Raw genomic sequence first — 23,784 nt, forward strand, 5'->3', positions numbered from 1 at the left:
AGTTTTTATGAATTTTTATGTTGTGTATTGTTGTTTAATGCTTTGATTTCTGTGAAGCACTTTGGTCGGTGTTATGCTGTTGTAAGGTGCCATACAAATAAAGATGCCTTGCCTCACATCATCACACAAACATGCACATAGTACCTTGAGGGATGGGGAAGTCAGGGGTTGTGGGTATGGATCCCATTTCCGCAGTCCTGTGGCAGCCCCCCCCCCCCCCTCCCCCCCCAATTTTACTGCCACATTTGGTGTGGAGTATGGTGCCTTATTCTACCTGCGTGTCGGGGGGCTTAACACTATTGTGTGTGTTTTTAATATTACCCGTTTCACCCAGCGGGAGACCTCTTTGAGAAGTGTCATGAAACATCATTTAACCCCTGAAGTGGCTGCAATTTTTATTGATATCTTAGAAAAGATACCTCCTATTGCTTTACCTGCTCCCTGTGGTTTTATTGTGAACAATTTTAACAGCAGGTGTCAGTCCACCCTTGACGGTCTGGCTCCACAAAAAATTAAAAAGATACAGCCTAGACTGACATTCCCATGGAGAAACAAAGCTCTCAGAATCCAAAGAACTGCAGGGTGGCAGAGAGAAAATCGAGGAAAAACCAAATCACTATAAACTATCAGATATACAGAGAAACTCTGAAGTCATACAACAACGCAGTAAGGAACTCAAGGTATGCATACTTTTCCAAAATCATCTCAGAAAATAAAAATAATCCTAAAATCCTGTTTTCCACTATCAATAAAGTTTTTAACAATATTCCTGATGTATCTCAGAAAACACCATCTAACTCTCTCTGTGAGGAGTTTGCAGACCACTTCAGAGGGAATACACACAATCAGATGCAACATTTTATCCTCTCACAGTGACATGGTTTTATCGATATCTGAGTGTGTACCTTTACCAGAGAAAACACTGGACAGTTTTGCCCTGGTTGAGGCTGGAACTCTAGATACAGTTTTCTCCTCAGTGAGGCCCACCACATGCCTTTTAGATCCAGTTCCTACTTCATTTTTTAAGCCATTTTATGAATATTTTAGAGATGAGATTTTAACCATGATGAACTGTTCTCTTCAAACAGGGGTCTTTCCTGCTGCCTTTAAAGGGGCAGTGGTGAGGCCCCTGTTGAAGAAGAGAAACTTAGATTTTAGTGATTTTAACAACTTCAGACCGATATCTAACTTACCATTCTTAAGTAAAATTTTAGAAAAGCTTGTTTTAATACAGCTTAATGATTTTATTATTGCACATATTGTCCTAGAGAAATTTCAGTCTGGTTTTAGAGTAAACCACAGCACTGAGATGGCCCTGTTAAGAGTTTTAAATGACCTAAGAATAAATTATGATGCACAGAAAGTAACTGTTCTGGTTCTACTGGATTTAAGTGCTGCCTTTGACAGTGGACCACAACATTATTTTAACCCGTTAAAACACCGGGGTTTTAAATGTCTTAATGGTCTTGGGCCTTCTTATCTCTCAGAACTGCTTCATAAATACGAGCCTTCGCGATCCCTGTGCTCCTCTGGCAGCCATCTCCTCGTCATTCCAAAAGTCTTAGTTTTTAGCTGATTTAGATCTATTTTAGATATTTCATATATTTTATCAGTGTTTTATTACTTACTCTTTTACTTAAATGACACATATTTTCTTATATATTAATTTAAACTTGTAATAATTATTAGTTTTAACCAGTTTTAATCATCTGTAGAACAATATTTTTATATATTTAATTATATGTTTCTACTTGGTTACCTTTTATCAGTGTGTATTATTTAGATTTTTATTTATCGGGTGTTTATGTTTAGTCTCATTAGTAAACCAGTGTTTCCTCTGTAGGGGCTGGCTGCCCCGGGGGCAGCGGTTGGCTGTGGCTGCCGGGGTGCTTCTCATATCTCCTCTTGCCCGGGCTGCTGCTACCGGTCCTGCTGCTCCCGGTGCAGTTGGCTCCTTTGATGGCGTTTCTGTCTTCTTTGTGCCTACTACACCTGCGCTCAACCAGCAGCCCTTTCTCTTTTACGTGTGTGTGTGTGTTTGCATCTGCTCGGGATGGGATTGAGGGTGGGAGGAGGGTGTTACAAAGGGGATCTCGTATGTGGATCTGTGTGGGAGGCGTGGGAAACCGACTGCTCTCTGGTTGTTTTTAATATTGTAAAGCGCTTTGAGCTGCATTTGTATGAAAAGCGCTTCATAAATAGCTTTGATTGATTGATTGATTGATTGATTGAAATTCCTCAAACAGATCATTAGTGTTTAGATGCTCACATAGTCGATTGGCCTCTATTTTCTCAGGGACTTTAGACAAAATGGAAGGTTAGATATTAGTCTATAATTCATTGGGTCATCTGGATCCCGAAAATATTTCTTAAGTGAAGGTTTGATTACAGCAACATTAAAATCCTGTGGTACATATCCATCTACTAATGAAAAGGTTAGGGTTAGCTATTGAATTTTATTTGGGAAAACTTTTTAAAAGAAGAGAAGTGGCCAATCATACAGTCTTTATTTTATTCATTTGAAGGTCACAAAATACTGTCATTTGCTCAGCCACTGTTGAGCTTTGTTTTCTCCTCCTATTAATCGACCCATGTGTGTCTCTCCTTTCCCTTTCTCATTTGATCTGCATGTTTACAATATGGGGGGATTTTTGTCTCCATCTGGGAAATTAGCTGTCCAAGGCTGTCCTGCTGTATGCAATATAAGGATGAATGGAAAGTTGGACAGTCTCACTCTTCCCTTTCCTGCTTTGCTGAAGCAGAAAATAGACATTTAGTTGCAAGATGTTCTGTGGTGGCAGTTATTATGATTTAGAGGCAGAATGTCGTGAGTACTGGTGGCTTCTTGTTCGATTGAGATTTCTTTAATGATGTGGTGAAAACTCTCTTTCATCCCTCTTCTGTGTTCCACAGAGGGTTCTGGTCACTCCAATGACAGCCTGTCAGACTCGAGCCCACCGGCGCCAGGAATCCCCACTCAGGTGGTCCAACCTGTACAAACCACCCCACAGGTAAGATGCACATTGACATATGCTTCATGGCTGATGTAGCACTTGCCCCTAACAGGAGGATGAGTGTGGGTGAGGTTGTGTCTGACATTTTAGATTGACTTTACCACAGAGGTCGGTGCTGCAGGCGACCAAAAGGCTTCAGACGGCTCACATCAGCAGCCTGCAGCCAGTTCACATCAACCAGGAGGTAAACACAAAAACTGCAATTCACATAGGAACGGGGATTGGAAACAGAATAAATAACTGGTTTAAAGGGCTGCACATTGAAGCAGTTGTAAGCACTGTTGCTTTGCCACAACAAAGTCCTGGGTTCACGGCCCAGCCTGGGGTCTTTCTGCGTGGAGTTTGCAGGTTCTCTCTGTGCATGCGTGGGTTCTGTCCGGGTATTCCGGTTTCCTCCCACAGTCCAAAAACATGACTGTTAAGTTGATTGGTCTGTCTGAAAAGGTGTGAATGTGTGTGTGCTTGGCTGTTTGTCCTGTGTGTCTCTGTGTTGCCCTGCGATGGACTGGCAACCTGTCCAGGGTGTACCTCGCCTGTTTGCCCATTGACTGCACCCCCCCCCCCACCACCCCAACCCTGCATGGACAAGCGGGTTCAGATAATGGATGGATGGATGGATCTGGTTTAAAGGTGTGGAACACTTGTTTTATCAATACATTTGCTGCGGTCTTTAGTAGGAATGAATGCCTTGTAAGTTGTATTTGGGGAAATGACACAGATGCACCATTTTCAGTAACAAGAAGTGAGCCACATCACAGCTGAGCTTCATACGGCAGTATTTGGAGTCTTATTTCCTTATATTTGGACATCTCACCCCAGATTGGATAACAACAACACGTATCTACCTCTGACTTGCTATGTTGATGATTTATCCCCACAAATAACTCAAGCCTGAAGGTGTTCTGCTTCGGCGAAGTTGCTAATGCTAATGGTTAGCTTCTGCTAGCTGAGGCATTCTCTGCTGCTTCCTGGATGCTAAATCATCAACAGCCTTCCATGTTGCAAGTCAAGATAGGTGAGTCCACACATGTTAAACGACTGTGTGAGATCCGTCAGGCTTTTCCAATCCTCTAGTTTCACCGTTTATTTTCTATCGAACGCTGTTACGTGCCTTGCCCCTTTTTGGCCACAAGATGGCCTCAGTGGCTTCTGCCTCGCCTGTCTCCCGGTCCCAGCTGTTTCTAATAATTATTGATCACTTGACAGCTGTTAAAAGCTGCTCTCTTGCTCTCAGTCGAGGAGAAGGTGCAGGGAAGTGTGGGCACGAAGGTGTTCATACTTCTCTCTTCTCCTCGTGTGCTTGTGTGTGTTTAGCTTCGTGGTACTTTGGTGATTTAGTGGTTTTGACTCTTGATAATTAGGATTTCTGATAACTTCGTCTTTGGACTGGCCTTCGACTCCCCTTTTGGATTTCCCCCGAGCGTCTCTGCTTACCAGGACGTCTCTTGTTAAATTTAGTGTTTTGTGTTTATATTGAATATTTCAGTTAGTTTCCTCTTCCCAGCCCGTTTGGCTTGGCGCTTTATGTTAGTCTTTTCCCCTTTTGTTTGTATAGGCTCTTTGTGTTTGTTTAATAAAATCCTTATTAGTTATTATTAAACCTACACACGACATCTTTTACTCCCTCCTACACATCACTCCTAGCGAGCTGAGGGACGTAACAAAAGCTAATGCAGGAGATAGGTGTAGGAGACTATTTTCATGTTCAGCCTGCATGAAACACAGATTACAGAAAAGTGACAGAATACAACCAGAAATAATCATTAAAACATCTTAGGTGTGTTCTTGCTGTGTCTTTCTAAATCCATGCTTTCGTTCTTTTTTAAACACAGAAACAGTTTTGTTTACCTGTTTGTAGCTACAGTTTCGCCGACGGCTGCCGGCTTCTTCAGGCTGACGCTGATGGTGGCGCGTCACTTCCTTCTCCGTTTATCTGCGGGCAGCAGAGGACGTTGTCGCCCTCTACTGCCCGCTCTCCCCTCTCCGACGATGCAGTCCCATGCGTGGTCCAGCATGATGGATCAAGGAAGCAATCGAGATAAGGAGACGTGGATGTGGGACCATGAACAGGGACGACGGAGTTTACACGCTGGACCACGCATGGGACTGCATCGTCGGAGAGGGGAGAGCGGGCAGTAGAGGGCGACAACGTCCTCTGCTGCCCGCAGATAAACGGAGAAGGAAGTGACGCGCCACCATCAGCGTCAGCCTGAAGAAGCCGGCAGCCGTCGGCGAAACTGTAGCTACAAACAGGTAAACAAAACTGTTTCTGTGTTTAAAAAAGAACGAAAGCATGGATCATTAAAACATATTCTTTCAGTGTCCCACACCTTTAAAAACGCTAAGTATTTGTGTTAGCTGTCTATATTACAGTGGTTCATTAAAATTAATAAACACAGGTTTGACCTCCTCTTCCTCATTGTTCAGGTGGAGCATGTATATTCTGGTCCGGTGCAGTACGTGGACGAAGCAGGAGATGCAACTTTCTCCACATCCACCATGTAAGCAATGAGGAGCATCTCACACACACACGCGCGGCAGCTTTTTAAACTGAGTTGTGTTTGTGTGTCCATGTTGCGTCTCATCCAGCCGATCCAGCAACTATTCATTCTCCGACTCGCCCCTCTACACTCAGACCGCTCCTTCGTCCTCCTCCCCCTTCTACGACGCCACACCCAGCTCTGAGTCAGACATCGCCACTTCTGTAAACTCACAGCCGGTTGCTGTGGCAACAGCAGGAGCTGGGAGCGGGGCTGCTGCGGCAGGTGGAGGGAGGTTCATCATCCAGGGGAGTTATATGTTGGGGGGAGGAGATGGCGGAGGAGGACAGAGCTACTCTAGTCCAAATTCTCGTGCGCCACCTGCTACAGTGAGTTTAGACACAAGCTAAAGTTTCAATCAATGACAGCAAAGTTTAAAGCACTTACTTTACACATCGCTCACAGGTGCAGTGGCTGCTTGAAAACTACGAGGGGGCTGAGGGGGTGAGTCTGCCGCGCTGCACCCTTTACTACCACTACCTCCTGCACTGCCAGGAGCAGAAGCTTGAGCCCGTTAATGCTGCATCCTTCGGTAAACTCATCAGGTCTGTCTTCATGGGGCTACGCACACGCAGATTAGGAACCAGGTACACACTCACACAAGCTAACAGGAATGGTGCTGGACCACACCCATAACCCGGGCTGCCGTTGTGACGTTTTCCCCATGTTCATTGCAGAGGAAACTCTAAGTACCACTACTATGGCCTGAGGATCAAATCAGGTTCTCCTTTGATCAGACTCATGGATGAACAGCAACACATGGCCATGAGGCAGCAGCCTTTTTCACAGAAGAGCAGGTAGAAGTTTGGACCGTTCAACATGTCTGCTTTAATTTCTGAAATGTTTTCAGTATAAAGTCACAAATCAAGTGTTTGGGTTTGTTGGACATGATATTAATGTTAGAATATAACGAGTTTTGGTGTTTAAAATATTACAACATCACAGGTTCTACAGCACATTTGACACATATCAGCATTTTTATCCATAAGGGTTATTCTAAGTGGGCTATTGACCCAAAACTTCCACCAGATGTTGCCATCAAGCCAAATACTAAATTCATACAAAGAAATCAAACATTTAAGAAAACAAACTGAGTCATAATGAAGTAAGTGAAAGGACACAGCCCTCCCTGGGCTGCCACCTTATTGTGGTGGAAGGGTTTGAGTGTTCCAGTGATCCTAGGTGTTAAGTTGTCCAAGGCTTTATGCCTCTGGTTGAGTCACACATGGCAAACAGGTCCTAGGTGAGGGATCAGACAAAGTGCAGCCCACATACCCCTTATGATAACAAATATAAATGAAAACAGTGTTCCCTCACCTGGGCGCAGGTCACCAGGGTCCCCTTCTGGAGCCAGGCCTGGAGGTGGGGGACGTTGGCGAGCACCTGATTGCAGGGCTTTCCCCCATGGAGTCTGGCCGGGCACAGTCCGATAAGAAAACATGGGTCTCCCTTCTCATAGGCTCCCCATTTGTGAGAGGGGCCAAAGGGGTCGGGTGCAAAGTGTGATGGGTGGTAGCCGAAGGCAGGGACTTTGGTGGTCTGATCCTCGGCTACAGAAGCTGGCTCTTGGTACATGGAATGTCACCCCTCTGGTGGGGAAAGAGACTAGGTTGGTGTGTGAGGTTGAGATGTTCCAACTAGATATAATTGGACTCACCTCAGTGCATGGCTCTGGCTCCGGAACCAGTTTCCTTGAGAGGAGCTGGACACTACCACTCTGGAGTTGTCCCCTTGCACATCCAAGAACATTAATGTTCAAATCAGGGAAACCCTTGCACACAAAAGACCCTAACCATTGATGGCTCTGATGGTCTGCTTTACCGTGAAGATGTCAATGTCAAATTTATTTATAAAGAACTTTAGAAAACAACAGAGCTGCACCAAAGTGCTGTACAGCAAAAATGAAACCAATGCAAGCAAACAATCACAACATAACTATAAAATAGCAATAAAACGTGATCATAAAAGCAAAACGTGATCATAAAAGCAAGTATAAATAGTAAAAAGATAATAAAAATCCTAAGATTAAAAGAAAAAAGAGCAATGTCAATACAAGGAGCAAACACAGGCTCTACTTGCTAAAAGCCATGGAGAAAAAGTGATTTTTTTAACGGCTTTTTAAAGTCTTCCAATCTTTGAGCTGATCTAATATTTAAAGGTACACAATATTACCATTTCTCTCAAACATTGTTCACAAATCAGTCTAAATGTGTGATAGTGAGCACCTGTGCTTTACTGAGATAATCCATCCCACCTCACAGATGTGCCACATCAAGATGCTGACCTGACATCATGAGTAGTGCACAGGTGTACCTTATACTGCCCACAATAAAAGGCCACTCTGGAATGTGCAGTTTTTTGCTTTATTGGGGGTCTGGGGACTCAGAACCGGTCAGTATCTGGTGTGACTACCATTTGCCTCATGCAGTGCAACACATCTTCTTTACATAGAGTTTATCATATTGTCAATTGTGGCCTGTGGAATGTTGGTCCACTCCTCTTCAATGGCTGTGCGAAGTTGTTGGATATTATTGGGAATTGGTACACGCTGTCGTATACGCCGGTCAAGCACATCCCAAACATGCTCAACGGGTGACATGTCCGGTGAGTATGCTGGCCATGCAAGAACTGGGACATTTTCAGCTTCCAAGAATTGTGTACAGATCCGTGCGTGACTTTCACCCGGGAGTCTGGGGATCGAATCCTTATCGGATCTTTTTTTTTATATCCTCCACATATCTCTCTGAAGAACTCAGCATTGACGGCTTCAGCAACGCTGTGCCACTCCGGATTTTCTCTTATTTGTTTTGCAAAAGCACTTCCTTTCATTTCTCCACCTCACCCACAAGTACCTGAATTTCTGCTTGTGAAATAGCGCTTCCTTCTAAATACTGCAACAAGCCAGGTTATGTATATGCATGAGATCCACAAGGCACTTTGCATTGACTATTTATGGCAGTAAGTGGGCGTGGTGAGGGCGGGATGTGATTAAAAAGCAGCTGAGAACCATTCTCGTTAGTCTCCGATTTATGAAGCGGAGATTGTTTGCAGCTGTGCGTACTCCATGTTTGATAGATCACAAACCTGCTTGGCGTAAGTACTTTTTTTTTTTGCTGAGCTTAAGTAAGGTTTTAGTAAGGATTCTATGCAATTTTTGATAAATGAGACCCCAGGTGTTTAAACCATGTAACTGTTTGAATGTCCTACCCAGACACACAGACATTGGATTCACAATGAAATAAAGTGTTCATTTAGCTAAAAACATACAAACTGTCTTCTTAACATTGAGATACAGCTGTGAGCAAGTGAGCCGTTTATGTACATGCACCATTGTATCGCTAAGCTTAGCAGCAGCTTGGGCTTTAGTTTTTGCATGGACATATATGACTGTATCATCAGCATACATCTGCACCTCACATCCAGTGCACACTGATGGCAGGTCATTTATGTAAATGCTGAACAGAATTGGACCCTGGACAGATCCCTGGGGTATAGCTAATTCGTTCCTCAATGGTGTCGATGTCTCACCATTAACTCTCACACACTGAACTTCTGTTTGTAAAATTGGCAAATCAGAATTTGATACGTTTAAAAGGCATTACAGGGGTGGACATTAACTTCAAAACCAACCGGCCAGCCGGGCCGGTAACTCTGAATATTTACCGGCCCTGCCAAGAATCTACCGGCCCCGCTGGTCAGCTGCCAAAATGAGTCAAAATAACAACTGAACCGTTTTAAATGTAATAAACCTTTATTTTGTACACATTCACAAACATAATAACGTATTCAAGTTTGAATTTGTTTGTTCCCTCAACAAAACACGATTTTGGCATCGCATACTTCCGGCATACAACTCAGTACATCACCAACTCCGCTTTGCTGTATTCGAGCCATTGACTGTGTTCGAGATGAGCTAGTTCTGCGCAGATTAGACCAGCGGTGATCGGCGAGCGGTGCATGCCGGTTAGATTTGTGTCGGAATTGACGCCGACTTGCTCTGACGTCATGCATACGTAGGCAACGATAACCTCGTGAGATCAAGGCGGCCGCAGATTTTGGAGCCAAGCCGCTGCAGTTGCTCTCCACCGGCTGCAAATCCTAGGGGATGACGGGAAACACCTGGCTCTCACCTGATCTAAGATCTGATTGGTTCATATTTTGATCCAAACATCCGGTGGTAGAACATGAAATGTTAGTTGGTCACATGTATTCTGTAAATCATGTAACGTTGATGATGACAACAATATAGGCCATAGAGAAATGTGTTTTGTTTTCTTTTGTCACGTTTCCTATGAGCACACTAAACCTACAGCTGCTAACCTTTACTTATTATTACAGTCATGTTTTCATATACAATATATGACATCCACAAGCACGTGAGGATGTGTTTCAGCTGCTAACAGGCACCAGAATTAAAATTGAAAATTGAACAAGTGTGAACGCTAACGCAATATCTTCATCCATAGTCACCCCCGAGCTACACATACAGGGAAGTCCAAGAGATTCAACTGGCAGAAACAACTGTTTCACACCATAGTCTCTCTCCTCTCCTCTCCTCTCCTCTCCTCTCCTCTCCTCTCCTCTCCTCTCCTCTCCTCTCACACACACACACACACACACACACACACACACACACACACACACACACACACACACACACACACACACACACACACACACACACACACACTCACACACACACACGTAGAGGAAAAGAGCTGAGGAAATTGAGGACACCAGGTAGTTAAAAGAAAAACCACAGCGGAGCCGAGGCGCGCCTCGAATGGGGCGCGTCTGATCTGAACTGAGGAGCGGCCGGACTTCGTGAGCGATTCGCTTCGGGCGCTTCCGCTGCCGGTGTGTCCCCGGCGAAACGCCGGCTTTCAGCCACTCCCCCTGCTGCTTCCGTCTGCTCTCGTCTGTTTTCCAGGCGAGGCGCTGCTCAACTCGAACACGGCCATTCTCTGCGCCTCCCATCTTCTTTAAACCGCCAAGAATCATTTTACCTACGCACACGCGTCTCTGCTTCATACCGTTTCGAACTGTCTCGCTTCTCTTCACCAGTTTTAAAGCGTTTTGCCGGAGATTTCATCAAGAAATCCCATCCCTGTGGTGGTGCGATCTTCCTGCGTGCTTGTGTGTTTCTAGCGTGGTTCCACTTCCGTCTTTAATAGTGAACTTATAGTTCACGTGACTATAACTAATCGTGCAGTACGTGCACGGATCGTACAAGTGCAGTAGGTGGCTAGAGGCGCGCAGGTTCACGCGCGCGAAACGAAAACTGCGGCTTCCTACAGGGCGGGGCCATAGGCGAAAGCCGGTGTGTAAATGACAAATAAAGCTTGGGCGCCACCCGGGCGGTAAGTCGTCAAGTATTTACCGCCCGACGAGAAAATTTAGCGCCATTGGCGCTCGGGCGCTTTAACGGTCCACCCCTGCATTACCAAAATACCTCAGAAGTCATGCCTTCTCTCAGAGGTTAACTCTTAGTGTGAAGTGAAAATGTTCTTAACAGTTATGTGAAGCGAAAATGATAAACAATAATAATAATCTTATTATTATGCGTATGAGTATACTGATAAATTAACATTAAATCAACAAACACTAATCTAGTGTAGTTTAAGATCTGAAATAAATCATTGCAATAAAAATATTCATTTTAACATATTGTTGATTAATGCACAGATTATTCAAACACTGGGATTTAAACATCTTGTTCATTCAACACAACAGTCAGGGACCAACAGACAGACAATAGCCTGGTAGGGCTGCCACCTTGCACATTGTTTATCTAACCCAACCCGGTCCCTAACCCTTAATGATAAAAATGCTGATGTGTCAAATACTTATTCTCCCCGCTTTATATTTATATATTGTTTGTGGTATCTGCGTCTGATAGGATAAAGCCACTGCAGAAAGCCCAGGGGATCGCCAGTGGGATGGCAGGCGGAGCCAGTCAGCTGCAGGGAGCAGCACTCAGTGATATTTCAGCCCAGGTTCACCAGTACCAGCAGTTCATGGGTCAGAAACTCACATCCTGACAGTTTTTTTAAACACTTAATTTCATTTTGTTCTGATTTCCTGTTTCACAGCTTGATAGGATTTCTGTTTGAACTCAGAAACCATTTGACTTTAAAAGTCAGTCGGCTGTACATGTGCATCATACATAAACTTCACTAAAGATTCAGGCAAAAACCGTAGTGTCCACCTTTCCCATGCAGATGACAACTGTGCTGTTTGTTTTGGTTGTTTTGTGTAGAGGCATCAAAGCCCCTGCAAGACTTTGTGGAAATGGATCTAGAAGGTCAAACTCTGCCTAATGGGATCGTTTTAGAACAACTCAAGGCCTTTCAGACTCTGTACAGGGAGCATTGTGAGGTAGGTTGCCAACAGGACTCCTTCACTGATCGTTACATTCCAATATTTCATGTTTATGTTTTATGCCGTTGCTGCTGTTTAAAATTACATATTAGGATTTCAGACAGGGTTTATGTTTCTTGCCAAAAGCAAACAGTAGTTAAGTGACCTCCATTGTGTTCTATGTGACCCCTGTAGGCTATTCTGGATGTGATGGTCAATCTTCAGTTTACGCTTGTTGAGATGCTGTGGAAATCATTCTGGAGGTTCAGCCAGAGTGTCGATGCGGAGTCCACCAGCCTGTAAGTGTCCAGATCTCACATTTACCGGGTGGATTTGGTTTCATGTATAAAGGTGTGCCTGTTTTCTGCTGCAACAGGCACACCGAGTCTGAGAAACGCCTGCCCAGATCCTGCCTGGTGGCACTCTGCAAGTTTGAACCAGTCCTACACTGGACAAGAGCGTGTGATAACCTGCTATACCAGACTCTGGTGGAGATTCTTATCCCTGACGTGCTCAGACCAATTCCTAGTGAGTCGCCCATTCCTGCAAGTGTTTATTTATTTATTTATTTATTTTTGTAGTTTAGAACTGAGAGGGAAGTAAGCTTCGTGTCTGCTGTGTTTAAATAAAACATTAATAAATGAAATGTAAATAAATTAAATTTAAAGATACTGACCAGGGGCAAATTTCCTTTAAATGGCTTGTGTAAAAAGTAATAAAACCTCAACTGTAAAAAAGGTTTAGATTCCCACAGCTGGATTTTAAGAAAATTTGGTGTTTTTAAAGAGAGCTGCAAAAAACTAAGAGCTTCTTGTCTGAGCTCTACCTAGCTCCTTAAGTAATACTAGGTTTTTCCTCAGGAAGCTAGTGTAAACAACCTGCAGCTGCAGTTTTTCTGCATTATCAGTACGGCAGACATCCCTAGCCCTGTTCGTTTTAGAATCCAGCACAAGGTGCTTTCTTTGTATGGCCTTGCTCCAGATTACCTCTCTGAACTACTGGTTTTTTACTCCCCTGCACGGTCTCTGAGGTCGGCTGATAGGATGCTCCTGGAAGTCCCAAAAACAAGACATAAGCTCAGAGGTGACAGGGCTTTCTCTGTAGTGGCCTCTAGGCTCCGGAAGGCACTGCCTTTGAGCATTAGGTCTCTCTCAATTGGAATGGAATCCGTATCGGATCTAAATATTCCGATTGGCGTGTTTACATGAAGAAGTTTTGATCTGATAGGGCAGGGGTCGGCAACCTTTTCCCATCAAAGAGCCATCATTACCTGTTTCCCACAGTAAACAATACACTGGGAGCCACAGCAGTGTTGTTGGTGGGTCTACCGGGCCCACTGAGCAGATGCCTCCTTTTAAAACATGTTTAAACTGTTCAAACTACAAACTCAAGCTCTGTCTTGTTAGATTGTTGTAATTTAACTTGGTACTGAACAAAACTTTAAACAAGGTTGAAAAGATAAGAACAGGATCTGATCAATTTGTTTTCTTTTTCCTCGTTTACAGTGACGGAGATAACGGAGCAGTGTTCACGGCTCTGTTGATAATCAAGCTGAATTGTTTTTCTTTGCATCAATCTTCACAAGAATGCAAAACAGTTAATTGGCGGGGTTCGCACTGACCAGATATTTCCCATATTTGAATGTTTATTTTGACAGAGAAACCTCAAGGTCATATTGAAAAAATTACCCCGACGCATGCAGATGCACTGACATTTTAATCATTCGGAACATCGCAGGGGTAGCTAAATCAAACAAGAAAAGATCTCCATCATAACATCTGAGCATTATACTGGACACTGTGCTCATCACAGCTCATTGTCAGCGCACACGTAAGGTAAACAGCGAGCTGAAAATATGGAGAGAGGCTTGGAGCGCATCAGTCACAGGCAGCAGCAGAACCAGAGCGCATGCGGGAAGATTCCTCTTACTGAAACGAGTGTTTTCCAAACCCTGTCTCTCAGAGAGATTTGTCACTTAGAAAATGTTCCCTCATTATGACAGATTGGCTGATTAGTGCTTGTTCCTGTTTCCAATGTGGTGATGCATCCATGAGCCTGCCTGTCAGTAAAAGGTTTCCTATATAAGAAACCCAGAATTTGCATCGAGTCACTGACTAGTGTCAGTCTTTACAGCAATCCTCATACTAAGCAAGCGTCTAGTGACAGCGGAGAGAAAAACTCCCTTTTAACAGGAAGAAACCTCCAGTGGATCCTGCATCTGCCACGACTCACTGGGTACTGAGAGTTAGGAGAGAGGTTATTATATATAATAGTAAAACAATTTGGTCCAAGAACTGAACCCTGTTATACTCCACAAGTATGGCGTATAACCCATACATATGGAGTATAAAGCTAGAGTATGAAGATGTCTCATGCACATGAAAGGACTGAAGTCTGTTAGACAGATCAGATTTAAACAGTTAAGTGCTGTTCGTTTGATACCTAAACGAGGGTTGGATCATAGATTGGCTGCTAAATCAAGAGCTCACCTTCCAGCTTTGCTCTTCCTTTACCACTGCAGATCGGTACAATGCCCGGATAACTGTAGATGCAGGACCAATCTGCCTGTTACTTTCATGCTCCATCTTTACCTCACTCGTGAACAAGACCCCGCAATACTTAACCCTCTGGAGGCAGGCGTTGCAGATTAGCAAGTTAAAACCTACCTACCTGGCTACTCCACGTACGTATTTCATGAGCATTTTTTAACTCAGAAGTACCCCTGAAGGACTTAGTTGTTTGTCCTTTTATGAAAACTTATTTTGAGCCTGAGAGGGTTAAACTGCTCCACTTAAGGCAGGACCTCATCTCTTTTGTTTTCTCGTCTCGCTCAGTGGGGGTCATCAGTGGTGCAGCTTGGTTCAGGTCCTATTTAACTGACCGTACATTCTACGTCCCCCAAGGCTCTGTTCTGGGCCCCCTCTATTGTTCTGGGCCCCCTCTATTCACACTGTACCTGCTCCCTCTTATCTATTTTTAGAAAGTATGGGATACTGGGACCGCTGGAGATAGGCACCAGCCCCCCCCCATCCCCGGCGACCCTACATGAACAAAGCGGGTTCAGACAATGGATGGATGGATGGATGGATGGATGGATGGATGGATGGATGGATGGGATACGGGGCTGCCAACTGTCATGCATTGAGCATGAGATACATGCATTTGACCCTCTTCACATGCTCTCACGCCACACCTCCAACATCTCACGCTGAACCTCGTAACGGTCCTCCCCTCCTCCCAGCTCTCATGCATTAAAAAGTTGGCAGCCCTGTGAGATATTTTTTCATTGCCATGCGGACAACACTCAAATGTATTTCCCACTTAAAAATCTAGCTTGAGTTCTCTAAAAACCCTGTTCCCATGTTTGGGTGACGTAAAAGCCTGGTTAGCCAAGAACCTTTTAAAGCCAAATGAAGACACTGGTCCATGGTTTGGTTTGATTAGGGTTACTATTAGGGTTGGTATTTCAGTTTCTGATATTTGATTCTAAAAAGAAACCCAAAGTGCAATGAATCATACATGTCATACAGGATCATATTGAAACATGATATGTGTTAATCTGTGATTAGTTCTGAAATACTTTTACAGGATTAGCCTGACAAACTGCTAATTCTCATGATCGTAAAATGTTCAGAGTATACACAATGCCTGTCTGCTAATAACAAAACTCCTACAGGTGCCTTAACTCAGGCCATCCGTAACTTTGCCAAGAGCCTGGAGAACTGGCTGACAGGTGCCATGATGAACATTCCAGAGGAGATGGTTCGCATAAAGGTATTAGTATTTGTTTTATTACAATATGAATGATAATGACCCACACTTGTATAGTGCCTTTCAGAGTAAGGACTCCAAAGCACTTTACACTACAGTGTATCATTCATCCACACACACACATTCACATACTGATGGTGATGAGCTACGATGTAGCCACAGCTGCTCTGGGGCACACTGAAAGAGGCAATAGACTAGATGATGGTGAATGACAAAAACGGTAAAACATGGTAGAAAATCAAAATGAGTGTTTAAAAGTTTCATCACGTCTGTTGTCAAAGCCAAAGGCTGTACAACTCTGTTGTGTCTCTTTTTCTGTGTTCATACATGAGATCCTCATCTGTTCTCCAGACAAGCTGGTTCCCAAAGTCAGAGACTCTCTTGGTCAGCTTGCTTCTCACACCAAACCTTCTGTCAGGAATCTTGGCGTGACCTTTGACCCAGCTCTCACCCTGGATTCTCATGTCAGTTCTCTTGTTTGCTCTTCCTTCTTCCATCTCAGGAACATTGCTAAGCTGAGTCCCATTCTGTCTCGCTCTGAACTTGAGACTGTTTTCCACACCTTCATCTCCTCACGCTTAGACTACTGTAACTCTCTTTTCACGTGTCTGAGCAGAACCTCCCTGAACCGTCTACAGGTGGTTCAGAACGCCTGTGCTCGGCTTCTGACCAAGTCCTCCAAACACACCCACATCACCCCGCTTCTCCTCCAGCTTCACTGGCTGCCAGTCAGCTTCAGGGTTCATTTCAAGATCCTGGTTCTGGTCTATAGGGCCTTACATGGACAAGCACCATCTTACATTGAATTAAATTCAATTCAATTTGATTCAAGTTTATTTATATAGCGCCAAATCACGATAAGAGTCGTCTCAAGGCACTTCACATAATAAACATTCCAATTCAGGTCAGTTCATTAAGCCAATCAGAAATAAGGTTTCCTATATAAGGAACCCAGCAAATTGCATCAAGTCACTGACTGGTGTCAGTGACTATACAGCAATCCTCATACTAAGCAAGCATGCAGCGACAGTGGAGAGGAAAACTCCCTTTTAACAGGAAGAAACCTCCAGAGAATCCTGGCTCAGTATAAGCAGCCATCCTCCACGACTCACTGGGGATCAAGAAGACAGAGCACACACACACACACACACACACACACACACACACACACACACACACACACACACACACACACACACACACACACACACACACACACACACACACACACACACACACACACACACACACACACACACACACACACACACACACACACAAAGACAAGCAATGTGTCTATTGTTACATTGTGATTTCTTAGTAAATATTCTATTTGGTGAAAGATAAACTTTATTGTATTTATCCTAGTGGATCTATAATTAAACGGATAAACTAGCAGTAGCACATCCAACGTCAAGGAAAGCAAAAAGTTATCAGGAGAGGGAGAATGATTTAGTGGTTAGCAGCAGTGTGCTAGAGATGGCCCCCTCCATGAGGCCACCACAGCTCAGCAGAACATCGTTGTAGCTTCTTCTGGGGAGAAAAACACTTAGAGAAAATAAAGTTAACAGCTGAAATTGCAGAAAATAATACAGTTAAAGAGCAGACTGTAGAAGAAAGCAGTAGAGTGTGAAAAGTGGTCAGTGTGTCCTCCAGCAGTCTAAGCCTATAGCAGCATAACTACAGAGATAACTCAGAATAATCTATCCTATTTAGATGGAGGCATGTTGGAGTCAGGGCAAGGGAGAGCCGTCTTTACCGACTGTACACTCCACCTCCCTCTACTCCCCCATTTGTCCAGATTTAGGCTAACATCAGATTTTACCCATAGGCCCTATCAAATAAAAATGTTTTAAGCCTATTCTTAAAATTAGACAAAGTGTCTGCCTCACGGACTAAAGCTGGGAGCTGGTTCCACAGGAGAGGAGCCTGATAACTAAAAGATCTGCCTCCCATCCTAATTTTAGATATTCTGGGAACCACCAGTAGACCTGCAGTCTGAGAGCGAAGTGCTCGGTTAGGAACGTATGGAACAATCAGATCACTGATGTATGATGGATCTTGATTATTAAGAGTTTTATATGTGAGAAGAAGGATCTTAAAATCTATTCTGAATTTAACAGGTAGCCAATGTCAGATAGAAAAGTGCTTTATAAATAAAATGGAATGGAATGGAATGTTATCTGAGGTAAGATGGCCGCTGTTTAGCTACGCCCTCGACTCCTGCTTTTTCCATCTATTATCTATGGAACACAGTGGGTGGGAGTTTTTTTTTTAAGATGGAGGTCATCTTCCCCAGCATCCTCCTTTCACACGTCTCCTCAACTGAATCCAGTGGGCAGCTCAGAACTGAGCTAGCATTGTGAACTAGCTTGTTCAGTCTCTTCCTGTCTTAGGTGGTTATACTCACAAAGTCCATAATGACTGGCCTGTACTCCAGGCCATTCCCCTCAGACACTCAGCCAACAATGGCCAAGTCATCAGAGAACTTCAGGAGATGACATCTGCTGGTGTTATGGGTGATAAGGTGTAGAAGGTGAAGAGAAAGGGTGAGAGCACCATACCCTGTGGAGCTCCAGTACTGCACACAACTACCTCAGATGTACAGTCGTGCAGCCTCACGTACTGTGGCCTGTTGGTGAGGTAGTTGATGATCCTTTCAGTCAGATGTTCATCCACTTTTGCACCCCTCATCTTCTGCTGCAGTAGGCACGGCTGGATAATGTTGAAGGCTCTTGAGAAGTCAAAGAACATGAATCTCACAGTGCTCTTTTGCATCTCGAGCGAGAGCCCGGTGCTGCAGGTAGATGAGCGTGTCCTCTTCCCCCATGTTTGGATTATGTGCAAATTGCAGTGGGTCTATGTCCGGGATCACCACTGAACATAGATGGGTGAGGATGAGCCTCTCCATAGTCTTCATCAGATGGGAGGTCAAGGCGACAGGTCTGTAGTGGTCTAGTTCCCTTGGATGTGATGTTTTGGGAACTGGAACCACACAGGAGATCTTACACAGGATGGGGACCTGCTCCAGCTGAAGGCTCAGGTTGATCTTGTGCGTGACCACTTCACAAAGCTAGTCAGCACAGTCTTTGAGCAGTCTAGCGCTGATTCCGTCAGGACCTGCTGCTTTCTTGCTCTTAAGCCACCTCAGTTCTGTCCTCACCTGGTCAGATGTAACTGATATAACTGTCATTGTTTATAATACTATAAATATGTGACATGACTGATAATAAAATCATTAACTCATCAAGTCGAATAATTTGGTGTATTTAAGATCCAAAAGAATGCATTTCAATATTAGTTATTTTTATTCATCATTTCTTTGAAGCTATCTTATCTTGTTAAATTCACTTTAGATAAAACATTCGTTGTTTTATGATTGTAATTAATCTGTAAAATGAGAAAATCGTCTCATAAAACAGAGTAGGATTCTTTTATTAAGGTTAATAGTCCTGTCTTATGAAGGAGCAGTCTTCATCAGAGATAAGAAAGCAGGAGAGGAATTTTGTTGTGGCGGCTCCCCCAGATGGGGAGGCTATAAAAAGAGCTTTTGTTTCTGTTTGGAAAGCACACAGTTGACCTTTAGGTAAATCAAGATCTTTAGGCATGCACTGCCTTTTTACGCTACAAATTTTTTAATCACAAATTGATATTTTTTGTCATTTTAAACATATTTTTAATCATTTTTTAAAATAATTTTTATATTTATAATCTTCTGAAGAGTTTTATCTTGAGAGGCGCTATATAAAAGATTGTTTTCTTTCTTTCTTTCGTTACATTTTTATAGCTGTTCTCTTGAACTTTCAGTGATTTGATTATTTTATAACCAATTTTGTTCTGTTTTAAAGTCCTGGGTTTCCTCTCCTCACTTTTATCTTTCAGGTAGTGTGTATTGGCTCCTTCTCCCAGACGCTGCGTCGCTACACCAGCCTAAACCACCTGGCACAGGCCGCTCGCGCCGTCCTCCAGAACACCGCTCAAATCAACCAGATGCTGTCTGACCTGAACCGCGTTGACTTCACTAACGTACAGGTCAGTTGGTTCTGCTGCTCTGGTCCTTCCACCTGTTCCTACGAGGTGGTGTTGGAAGTGTCCCATGTGCCTTTCAGGAGCAGGCATCCTGGGTGTGTCAGTGTGAAGACCGTGTGGTCCAGCAGCTGGAGCAAGACTTCAAAGCGACTCTGCAGCAGCAGAACTCTCTGGAACAATGGGCTACCTGGTTGGACAGTGTTGTTTCCCAGGTTCTAAAGCCCTATGAGCAGAACCTTGCTGCCCTGCCAAAGGCGGCCAAAGTCTTTCTGCTTAACTGGTCCTTCTATAGGTAACAGCAAAAACAAATGATCAACTGTTGTTGGTTATTGTTGTTTTGGTAACAATTCCTGAATCATTTGCTTTCTCACCAGCTCCATGGTGATTCGCGATCTCACTCTGCGCAGTGCTGCAAGTTTTGGCTCCTTTCACTTGATCCGCCTGCTGTATGATGAATACATGTACTACCTGATTGAGCACAGAGTGGCCAAGGCTAAAGGAGAGACACCCATAGCTGTCATGGGAGAAGTATGTACCTGTTTGTGTAGCCCCTCCCCAGTAACTTCTCATTGACTGTGTTGAAATATAGGGACACAATTATTTTTAGGACCAGTCTTATTCAGTCCACCTAGGCAGGTTTCATCCTTGACCTGTAGTTTTCTTGGAGCACTACTTAGACTAACTCTGGTCCCTGCTCCATTGAGGGACCTGGCACGGCTGATCAACGAAAACAGCAGCAAAGGCACCAACCCAGGGTGCCCAGGGACACACCTTTGAAAATGACAAAGGACACATTCTGGACAGAGATGGTTTTAGAGAAGAGTAAAAGAAGCTATCTATGTCAAATGTGAAAAACCTACTTTAAATGGGGGTGGGGCTTAGATTTCACCTTTCCAGTTCCTATAATGCAGCTTTGAATATAATTCCTAAGCAGTTTCAGTCTAAGCCACACCTTCCTGTATCTAATTCAATTCAAGTTCATTTATATAGAACCAAATCACGATAAGAGTCATCTCAAGGCACTTTACGTTATAAACATTCCAATGCAGTTCAGTTCATTAAGCCAATCAGAAAAAATAAATAAATAAAAGTTTCCAATATAAGGAACCCAGCAAATTGCATCAACTCACTGACTGGTGTCAGTGTCTTTACAGCAATCCTCATACTAACAAGCATTTAGTGACAGTAGAGAGGAAAACTCCCTTTTAACAGGAAGAAACTTCCAGAGGAACCTGGCTCAGTATAAGCAGCCATCCACCATGACTCACTGGGGATCGAGAAGACAGAGCGCCACGCACACACACACACACACACACACACACACACACACACACGCACGCACGCACGCACACACACACACACACACACAGTAGTGTTTCTATGGTGTGGAAAGTGGTCAGTGTGTCCTCCTGATTTGTTTGGTTTCGTTGGTGTTCAGGGTCAGGTTGTTAGCTGTACACCAGTCCACCAGCTGCTGCCTCTCTTCCCTGTATGCTGACTAATTTCACTGGCTGATTAGGCCCACTACAGTTGTATCATCAGCAAAAGTACAGGAGGGGACTCAGCACGCAGCCTTGTGGGGCACCTGTGCTGAGGGACAGAGAGGAGGAATGGTGGTGGCCTAACTTAACAGACTGTAGTCGGTTTGTTAACATTTCTTGTATTCAGGGGCAGATGTTTTGCTTGAGGCCAAGGCCAGACATCTTGTGGAATAGTCTGCTGGGGAGGATTTTGTTTAATGCAGAGCTGTAGTTCACAAATAGCAGCCTTGCACATGTACCTGGTTGTTCCAGCTGTGTCAGAGCTGTGTTGAGGGTAGTTGTAGGCATATTGGTTGGCGTCCTGTGTGTGTGCGTGTGTGTGTGTGTGTGTGTGTGTGTGTGTGTGTGTGTGTGTGTGTGTGTGTGTGTGTGTGTGTGTGTGTGTGTGTGTGTGTGTGTGTGTGTGTGTGTGTGTGTGTGTGTGTTAGGAGGGGGGATTGTGTCAGCCTTGTGTTGCAGCAGTAGTCTCGCCATGCGCTTCATAATGAGAGGAGTTAAAACTGCAGGCCTGTAGTCATTGTGTTTATGTTTATGTATTTAGCAGACGCTTTTGTCCAAAGCGACTTACAAGTGATAATCGGCATGTTGCCCTTGAGGCTAACAACAACAATAACAACAACTTGACATCAATCATGGAGAGGAGGGAACAAGGAGTGGACGTTAGAGAGGGGGGACGGGTGCAGGGAGGGTGCTAGTTAAGAAGATGCTCTCTGAAGAGCAGGGTCTTCAGGAGTTTCTTGAAAATTGAAAAGGAAGCCCCTGTTCTGGTAGTGCTTGGAAGGTTATTCCACATCTGTGGAACGATGCATGAGAGGAACCTGGATGGTCCTGAGCGTGGTGTAGGCACTGCTAGCCGACGATCCTGTGATGACCGGCCTCAACATCATTATTCACACTCACATTAAACAGTAAAAGATCATAAGACCGCAAATATATACACAGTAAAAACACACATGCAAAGAATTGTATTTAGGGTTTTAACTAAAGTGTTTTTAAAACTGCAATGTAAAGCAAATATTGTGCTTGTAGTTTAGCAGAACTGGTTAAGATTTTTGGTGTCAGTTACATGTTGTAGTCATTGTGTCAGACGCACAAGGAATTGTGTGTAACCAGTTGAGAAAAGTGTTACTTTAAAATGTAGCCTTGGAAAGACACACCGCCTGAGTTTGGAACATGTCCACAATTTAACCTCAACATTTTCTGTTGCAGTTTGCCAGCTCCATCAAAAGCAGAAACACTCCCGATCTGGATAAAGGTAAAATAAATCCACCTCACGGAAGTTTTTGTTTTCTCTGTTATGACTTTTTGATGACTTTCTTGTGTTTCTTCATCAGAAGATGAGGAAGAGGATGAGGAAGAGGAGAGTGAGGAGGAGAATGGAGAGATTGTGCTGGTGTCTAGCTCTCTGAGTAAAGTCAGTGAAGTGAAGGAGATGATGCAACCACCTGCCAAGCAGCCCAAGACAAGTTTCAACCTACACACTCTCCCCGAGACCCATGGCACACCCCCTTAACCAATCAGCTGTGTTACTGACTCACACCTTTACTTTCATTCATCCTTTACTGAAAAAAATTTGGCCACCCCGTGACTGTTTAAGGGTAGCAACGTGTGTGTGTGTGTGTGTGTGTGTGTGTGTGCGTGCGTGCGTGCGTGCGTGTGTGTGTGCATACAAGATTCTGGCTACAAAGTCCAAGTCGCACATGATGAGTCAACATATTCACACACCCAAAGCGTCAAATATTGACGCGTGTGACCAAGCCTCAAAATGTGACGATTAGGAAGCCCCGGTGCGTCGGGAGAGGACACGCAGGGACACGTGTCACCGGGAGCTTCAGTATCCGACGCCCGCAGTGGCACGGACATTATTCCTCGAACCTCTAGCGATTTAACCTTCCACTCACCCCCATCCTAACCTTAACTCAGTCTTTTCCTGGCACTCGCAGAGTACAGATGCTTCTCTTTTTGCTCCCTTATCTTTTTGTTCCAAGGCTCTTTGTCCTGTCTGCCCACAGAGCACTTCTCTGCATTTCTTCTGAAAACCCCTATTTTTAACCATGGATTTGATAAATTGGTCATTCAACGCGATTGATAAGATTTTTTCAACAATGAGAACGGAGCAGGGGGCTCCCACATGCCCGCAGTGGACACAGCTGGCGGGGTATATGCTGGATTCCTGGAAGGAGTGGAAGATCCCAGCTGTCCATTGAGGACGTTGAAGACGTGTGGACATTCGGCCTGATGATCACTGGATTTCTCCTGATTGGAGTGGGAGGATATCTGGTTTTCTGGAAATTTGGGAAGACGGGAGCGATTGGAGGGCGACCCGCACCCAAGGAAAGCACCGTCCGTGTGGAGACCTCACAGACTGGGACGTTACTCGAGGTGAATCGTAAGCTGGACAATGTTCTAGCTGCGATACCGGTATTAGTGCGCTAAATGGATGTCGTCTCGGAGAGGGTCACCGGACGGTATGGACAAGTTTAAAAACCTAAATTGGCTTCACTGAAGGACTGGAATGATCAGTAAAGA

General features: G+C 44.2%; 1 protein-coding gene across 3 annotated transcripts in view; it reads left to right on the forward strand.

The window, feature by feature from the left end:
- The window catches only part of LOC107392126 (MHC class II regulatory factor RFX1), a 32,562-nt gene extending 9,651 nt beyond the window's left edge, over window positions 1-22,911 (forward strand). For 2 of the 3 annotated variants that reach the window (XM_015969725.3, XM_070552653.1), the window contains exons 3-18: window positions 2,914-3,011; window positions 3,121-3,198; window positions 5,442-5,515; window positions 5,604-5,883; window positions 5,960-6,141; window positions 6,232-6,351; window positions 11,454-11,575; window positions 11,814-11,932; window positions 12,110-12,213; window positions 12,291-12,442; window positions 15,591-15,688; window positions 19,568-19,717; window positions 19,795-20,006; window positions 20,089-20,242; window positions 22,465-22,510; window positions 22,590-22,911. In XM_015969725.3, coding sequence (XP_015825211.3) covers window positions 2,914-3,011; window positions 3,121-3,198; window positions 5,442-5,515; window positions 5,604-5,883; window positions 5,960-6,141; window positions 6,232-6,351; window positions 11,454-11,575; window positions 11,814-11,932; window positions 12,110-12,213; window positions 12,291-12,442; window positions 15,591-15,688; window positions 19,568-19,717; window positions 19,795-20,006; window positions 20,089-20,242; window positions 22,465-22,510; window positions 22,590-22,768 — 2,168 coding nt within the window. In that variant the 3' untranslated portion in view covers window positions 22,769-22,911. The remainder of the gene's footprint in view (window positions 1-2,913; window positions 3,012-3,120; window positions 3,199-5,441; window positions 5,516-5,603; window positions 5,884-5,959; window positions 6,142-6,231; window positions 6,352-11,453; window positions 11,576-11,813; window positions 11,933-12,109; window positions 12,214-12,290; window positions 12,443-15,590; window positions 15,689-19,567; window positions 19,718-19,794; window positions 20,007-20,088; window positions 20,243-22,464; window positions 22,511-22,589) is intronic. The other variant, XM_015969733.3, reaches the window with a different exon arrangement.
- Window positions 22,912-23,784: the final 873 nt, after the last annotated feature.

The sequence above is a fragment of the Nothobranchius furzeri genome, chromosome 6, assembly GCF_043380555.1.
Source record: "Nothobranchius furzeri strain GRZ-AD chromosome 6, NfurGRZ-RIMD1, whole genome shotgun sequence".
NCBI classification, from domain to species: Eukaryota; Metazoa; Chordata; class Actinopteri; order Cyprinodontiformes; family Nothobranchiidae; genus Nothobranchius; species Nothobranchius furzeri.